Source organism: Rosa rugosa, chromosome 4 (genome assembly GCF_958449725.1).
Source record: "Rosa rugosa chromosome 4, drRosRugo1.1, whole genome shotgun sequence".
NCBI lineage: Eukaryota > Viridiplantae > Streptophyta > Magnoliopsida > Rosales > Rosaceae > Rosa > Rosa rugosa.
This window is the reverse complement of record NC_084823.1, coordinates 6,128,012-6,135,070: the sequence shown is the minus strand read 5'-3', so window position 1 is coordinate 6,135,070 and position 7,059 is coordinate 6,128,012. Positions and strand designations below refer to the sequence as shown.

At 34.3% G+C, this 7,059-nt stretch overlaps 1 protein-coding gene across 1 annotated transcript; it reads right to left on the bottom strand.

Annotated features, from left to right (window-relative positions):
- Nucleotides 1–3,841: 3,841 nt before the first annotated feature.
- On the bottom strand, nucleotides 3,842–6,545 carry LOC133744224 (uncharacterized). The gene is made up of 3 exons (XM_062172364.1): nucleotides 6,248–6,545; nucleotides 5,113–5,868; nucleotides 3,842–4,848 (listed from the first exon to the last, which is right to left on the bottom strand). The coding sequence occupies exons 1-3, from the start codon at nucleotides 6,543–6,545 to the stop codon at nucleotides 3,842–3,844; spliced, it is 2,061 nt and encodes a 686-aa protein (XP_062028348.1).
- Between the last annotated feature and the right edge of the window lie 514 nt (nucleotides 6,546–7,059).

Genomic DNA, 7,059 nt, shown 5'->3' with positions numbered 1-7,059 from the left:
TTGGATATATTATAAGGTCATTTTGGAGAAAGTTGATGCATGCTAGGGTTTCGGTTTTTATGCATTACTTTCGGTTTACGATCTGCGAAGATCTCACAGTCAGTTTTGTTTCAAATTTGGATATGTTGATCGTATGACTGTCCCGATGACTTTGTGTGGTCACGGGCGAAGATCCGACCGTTGGATCTTCGTATAATTGTGAAGTAGTGATTTGGAAGGCGATTCGTGAGAAACTGACCGTCGGATTATAGTATAATTTTGTGGAGATGTTTGTAAGGACGATTCAGGAAGATCCAACCGTTGGATCTTCGTAATAATTTTGGAGGATGATCCTAAGGGCGATCCGTGAGGATCTGACCGTTGGATCATCATTAAATTAGAATCCGACCGTTGGATTTCCGTATATGTGTGGTTTATGATTGATTTACTAAGTCAAGATAGTATATGATTAGGTGATTGACGAATCGAGTTGGTGGACGATTCGGATCGATATTTGGCTTTTAGAAGACGCAGCGGGAATTAGAGGTGAGTAAACCTCACGTGGTTCATATTACGAACCGGATAAATTTAATTACTTTATTTTTGTCGCAATTGTGTGAAAATATTTGTGGAATAAATATTGTTTTAAATTATATGGACTTGATCAACTACGGTCCATAGGTAAGTAAAATGATTTTATTATACAAATGAATTTCACGGTTTTTATGCTTGAACTATAGTTGGTATTAGTGGTCATCCCTGAGCGGATGATTACGTATATATATATTTACGTGGAATATATATATTAGTTGACGTGTGATTGGTATGATGAAATGATTGAGAATGGATTTGATATTATTCAATCTATTAATCTCGCATTTAATTGTTGAATAATGAAATGTTGATCATGTGGTGTGAAAGCTATTTTATATGCCCAATTGTGAATATGTGGAAATTATTTTAAGAAATAAAGATTTGTCTTGAAATAATATGTCTCTTTATGTGGGTGTATATATACATATATACGATCTATAAATTATAAAGATTGTATTTTGTGAATTTTATTATGTCTGAAAAGTACAATTGTGAAGCCGGGTGTTATCTACTACCCCGTGCTTAAGTGAATTACTGGTAAATGTGTTTTGATGTTATGAGACGTTAAGCCTGGGCTCTAGTTCCCTACAGATAGTGCACTATTATACTCATAGGTATAGTGGACCTTTGAGTATACATACTTAGGTATAGTGGACCTTGAGTATGTTGCGGCTTTCCCATGCTTTGGTATAGTGGACCTTGAGTATGTTGCGGCTTTCCCATGCTTTGGTATAGTGGACCCTAGCATGTGGATTCCCGTGCTTTGGTATAGTGGACCCTAGCACGTGGATTTATGATTTGTTACCAGTCAACCTGGCTTTCCCGTATTTTGGTATTATGGACCCTAACACGTGGATTTATGATTTGTTACCAGTTAATCCGAAAATTCACTAAAATGAAAAGTATACTTATATTATTTTGATCAAATATCTATCTGTGATATATTGTTAATATGTGAAGATGTTAGTGAAAAGAGAATCAAGCATGCTTTGCTTTAATGTTATTTCACATATTAATGTTGCAATAGTTGTTGGTTGTGATCAGTCAAATGTTGAGTTTTAAAAGAGAGTATCGAGAATATACTTGCCTTTATGTTTATGTGATTTTTGGAATTACCGTGTGACTGTGTTGATTGTTTACTTGAGTCATAATAAATATAATTGAATAAATCAACAGTTCTTTCTTGTTTACTCATACGGGCTGTCAAAAGCTTACCGGGTTTTGTGTTGTTGCAATTCCCGGTACACTATTCAAATTGTGTAGCGGGTAATCTCACAGGTCAGGAGAATCAGAGCAGTGATCGTGCGGTTTAGAGTATTAGTATTAGATTTACAGCATTTGTTTTGTGAGGAGAATTATACTCATTTGAGTTTTACTATTTGATTTGGTGAGAGTGTGCTGTAATAAGTAGCTTGAGGATTTGGTTTATGTAATATCAAGAGGTGTAACTAGTGGTTGTTTCTGAGAGAAAAATTCAGAACGTTATTTGTATTGTTATTAGTCATGTTCCGGATTTGAATCATTATTTATTCAAAAATTCGGGGTGTGACAAATCTACCCAAAAAAAAGTAGTTGCAAGAAGAAAAACTTATCTAAAAGATTGTTTTATTTTATTTTTTGATCAAATACTATCCAAAAGATTGTTAAATAATTCTTTTTTACTAAATTAAATATAAGAATATAATAATATATATCGATAGGTGGTTTAGTTGAAAAGTGTTTTATCCACCAAAAAACAGTTGCAAGAAGAAAAACTTATCTAAAAGATATTAAACAATTCTGTTTGTCTAAATTAATTTGTGTATAACCGTATATAAGAAGAAGAAAAAAAATACACACACACAGAGACAATATTTAAGAAAGAACGTGTTGTCAGTCATAACTGATTCTTTTACCTTTCTAACCCTTAAATATTAAACATCATGAATAACATTTTAATCATCTGGGACAAAAATGTTAAAACAAAATTAAAAAACTCTACTCACGTAAACATAGTCATCCCCAACTTCAGTGTGGGGACAATTTCTCTTATATATTAAGAGCAACTCCAACAGATTCCTCATATTTTGATTTTTCTCTACTGTAAGGAAAAATAAGCCTCTTTTGCTCAAACAGATTCCCTATAACTATCCATATTTTAGGGAAAGTGAGGAAAGAGAAAACCAAATTCCCTATATTTACAGCAAACTCTAAAATTTTAAGAAGGCATATGGAGATTTTAGAGATTGTTGTAAAATAGGAAATCTGTTGGAGTTAGAGAAGAAAAAGAGGCTAAAGGTTTGACTTTTGCTTCCCTATAATACAGAAATTATATGGAAGCTGTTGGAGTTGCTCTAAGTCATCTCCATTTTTTCATGGTTAAACTTCCATGTATTCCAACACATAATAATATACTTATATTTATACATGTAGATAATATAGTAAATAAAAATATATTTGCCACAAAAATAGGAGAGAAAAATCAAGTACCATTTGGTCCAGTGGCATAAGTCTCTTTTTTGTAAGTGAGAAGCCGTGAGTTCGACTCAAAATAGAAGATGAGAAAAAATCAAAATTATGATGAGCATGACATTTTCGAATTTAAAGAAAAAGAAGAATAAAAATCAATTGACATTTGCTCAGGGGCAAGTCTATTATATTAAGCCAACTTCATTATTTTTTTTTTTAAATAAAAGTCAACTTTATTTTAGAATGATGAAATTTTTGAACTACCTACAGTACCCTTGATTAATTAAAACTAATAGGTCAACTCCATCCCCAAATGGTTAAATTTTAAACTACCAATGATGACCTTAATTAATTAAAACTCTAGAATATATAATCTAACATAGAAAGAATATGATGGTAACTGGAAATATTAAAAACTGGAAAAAGATCCAAAAAACTAAAAACGGGAGGTGGGACTACTCCAGTTTATAACTACTTTTATAATTGCAACAGCAATAAAAGAAAAGGACAACAAAATATCACTAGCGAAAAAATTACAAAATTAATTTTATAAACGTAAACATAAATAAATAAAGAACAACTGACACACGCGTGGAGATTGTGTTGAGAGACTAGTTATTTATTTAGCTAACTCTTCATCCCATGGTTGATTGAAATTTTTAATTAAAAAAATGACACAAAGGATAAAGTGGTAAAGAAAGGAAAAAAAAAAATCAGATTTCACCAAAAAAAAAAAAGGAAAAGGAAAAGGAAACCACGTTTTCTTTCTAAATATAGCTGTTAAATTTCATCTTTTTTTCTTTCTTAAATTTCGTTTTTTTTAATTTATAAAAAAGGAATGCAAATTGGCATAAATACAGTTGTTGAGACTCTTACCAAACTGCTTCACTCTAAAGCACCGGATAATCAAGTACGCGCCATCCGGACCGCGCTCGGGCATTAGATATTCAAGCGGAGTAACAGAATAGAGATAGGGACACAAATGGGATTTTCCCTTACAGAAACAGTCGACAACTGGAATCCAGTTCAAAGGAGCCACCTTGATGCCAAATACTTTATTGTTGTTTTCAGCCATGTACTTGGCTATTTCCATCACGTCCTTATCCTTGAGTTCATCTAACGCACGGCCTAAAGCTGTATAACCTCCGCCGTCTTTTTCTTCCAAAGCTTCTTTTCTCATAAATGGCATCACCTCTTTCGCAATATTCATATGCCCCCACATGACTGCAAGGTGAAGTGCATTGTAGCCCTCGTCTATTTTTAATTCCACACCTTCGTGTCTCATCTTTGGCACCAACTCTTTCACAATATCAATATAACCCTTCTTGACTGCATTGTGAAGAGCTGTGCATCCTTTAACATCTTTTATCTCTAAATCTTCTTCTCTCATTAATGGCACCAACTCTCTGACAATATCTAAATTACCCTTTGATACTGCTATGTGAAGGGCTGTGGAACCTTGTGCATTTTGTACATCCAAAATGGTGGTAGGTGTTTTCTCGTACTGTTCAACCATATATTTGGCCCTTTCCATGAGAACTTCTTCAGTCACCCCTAAATTTATACTAGAACCAAAAGTTGCGAAATCTTCTACGGTTTTCAATTGCAAATTTTCTTTTCTCACCTTCAACAACGATATCCATTCTTTCACAATATGCACATGCCCTTTTCTAGCAGCTACATGAAGAGCAGTGTTTCCATATCCGTCTCTTGGATCCACTATCGTTATTGCGTCACAGGGATCATCCTTAAGGTACTCCTTTGCATTATCCCAATCACCATTTGCCACATAAGTGATGAACTGAGTATAGCTATTAAAATTGCGCTCTGCCAATTAAGAAATGTATTAATTCGATCATGTATTATATATTCTGGATGTAACTATACTAAAGGGTTCTACACATAAATCCCAATGTCATCCCCACTTTAAACACCCAAGGAGATTAGTATAACTTCGGAATTAGTATATTTAATACCATTATTTATAAACTACTAAATAATTACTCTTCAACCGACAAATATAATTAATGTCGCAAATGAGCAAAGTATTTATAATCAAGTGACTAGAGATATTATAATTAATAAATATACCTTTTTCTTTTGTCATGAACTCTTTCACAGTAGGCACATTACCCTTCTTTACTGCTAGGTGAAAAGCTGTGTAGCCTTCATCATTTTTTATTGACAAATCTTCCCTTCTCATCAACGACACCAACTCTTTCACAATTTTTGTAGCCCCCATCTTGACTGCTATATGAAGAGCAGTGTCACCATCAGGGCCTCTCACTTCTCCCACCAACGCCGCTAAATCTTTCACTATAGGCACATTTCCCTTCTTGACTGCTAGGTGAAGAGCTGTGTCACCATTGTTGTTTTTTCTTTTCAAGTCTTTTTGTCTCATAAACCGCACCAACTCTTTCACAATGTCCACCTTCTCTCCAAGGACTGCTGAGTGAAGAGCTGTGTTACCAATGCTGTTTAGTTCTTCTCCCATCAACAACACTAACTCTTTCACAGTATGCAGATGCCCATTCCTTGCTGCTAAATGAAGAGCTGTGGAACCTTTAGCGTTTTTCATTTTCAAATCTTCATGGGTCATCAACAGCACCAACTCTTTCACGATATTCACGTGCCCATTCCTGGCTGCTACGTGAATGGCTGTGTTTCCAAACCCGTCTCTTGGATCAATTGCTCTTATGGCGCTGTGGAGATCTAGTTCTTTGAGTTTAAGGCACTCCTTTGCCTTATCCCAATCACCTTCGCTCACAAATTCGGTGAACGGCACGTAGGGCTCGAAGTTTTCGGCACTGTTCTCAACATGCCCTGCCAAGTTTTTGTGAAAATTGTCTTTTTAATTTTATGACTCTCCACTGCAAATATTTCATAGAAAACTACTAGAAAGTCCCTACCACTTTTTTATTTTGGTTATAATCAAGGTATTTTACATAATGAATTCAAAGCATTCAATAACAAAGAATTCTCATCAACTAAAATAACAAATAATTACTCATGGAAAAAAGTAGAACTACATGTAATTTAAGTTTCTGTTTTGTGCAAGTCCTATATATATACTTGCAAATTGCATACTTTTACTACCGATTTCCAGACCAAGACAGTTAATACCTTGCACTCATGGAAACATAGTAATTGATATTTGCATATTCTAGAGCGAGACACTTGCATATTTTTTTGAGTTTTAAATTCTGAATTTTGACAAAGAGCATACCTTTTTCCAAAGTCTCCCAGGCACTTTTGGCCATTTTTGTTTCGCTTATGAAGTGAAACATCTCCGGCCCGCATGAATTTTGGATTGCGTATAAAGCCTTGGCATTCTTTCTTTTCCAAGCCTTGTATTCGGATTCATCATCTTCAAGATTTGCAGCGGGTTCCCTGATTGTTTCGACAACCTCCCATAGATCTTCAGCCAACAAATAAGTTTCTACCCGCAATCTCCACTTTTTATAGTTATTACGGTTAAGAACTTCTAGAATAAGTGCACCGGAGACACCTGTAGTACTTGCCATGCTACACAATCGATATGTCGTCAATTAATCCAAGTGATTAACATTTATGAGTACATACGAAAACTAGGAAAAGATATATAATGATGAAACGAACTAACCAAGTTCTCAAAGATTATTGGATAAATCTTCAGAAAGCTGCTGCTTAAATTCCAATGTGCATAGCACGCATCAAGCAGGCAAACTTCTGATCTAAAGATGAAATGAATGATTTGTTCTCTCTTTATGTTCGATTGTAATAAGAAATTAGCAATAACTTGGGAAATATCTTTATTACAATGTTTAAGAAAGACCGGGACAACAGACTTCTTATCACTTCTCATTAGGCATGTGATCGTATCCACCAAAAACCAAGGTTAGTTCCAGTTGACTAGAATCTAAAATAGGGTCAGATCATAATATAGTTCGAAATATACACCAGTTATGACTTACTGGTTATTTATAATACAGGTGACAGATTCGAAGCTCAGCATTAATATAAAATGGTTGTATGGGGTTTTAATAATAATAATAATTA

Excerpts from the sequence above, each read along its gene's own strand:
- LOC133744224 (XM_062172364.1), bottom strand. The coding sequence starts at position 6,545 with ATGGCAAGTACTACAGGTGTCTCCGGTGCACTTATTCTAGAAGTTCTT. Across the intron at positions 5,869-6,247 it reads CTGGGAGACTTTGGAAAAAG|ACAATTTTCACAAAAACTTG; the intron begins GTATGCTCTTTG and ends AAAATTAAAAAG. Across the intron at positions 4,849-5,112 it reads GTTCATGACAAAAGAAAAAG|AGCGCAATTTTAATAGCTAT; the intron begins GTATATTTATTA and ends CTTAATTGGCAG.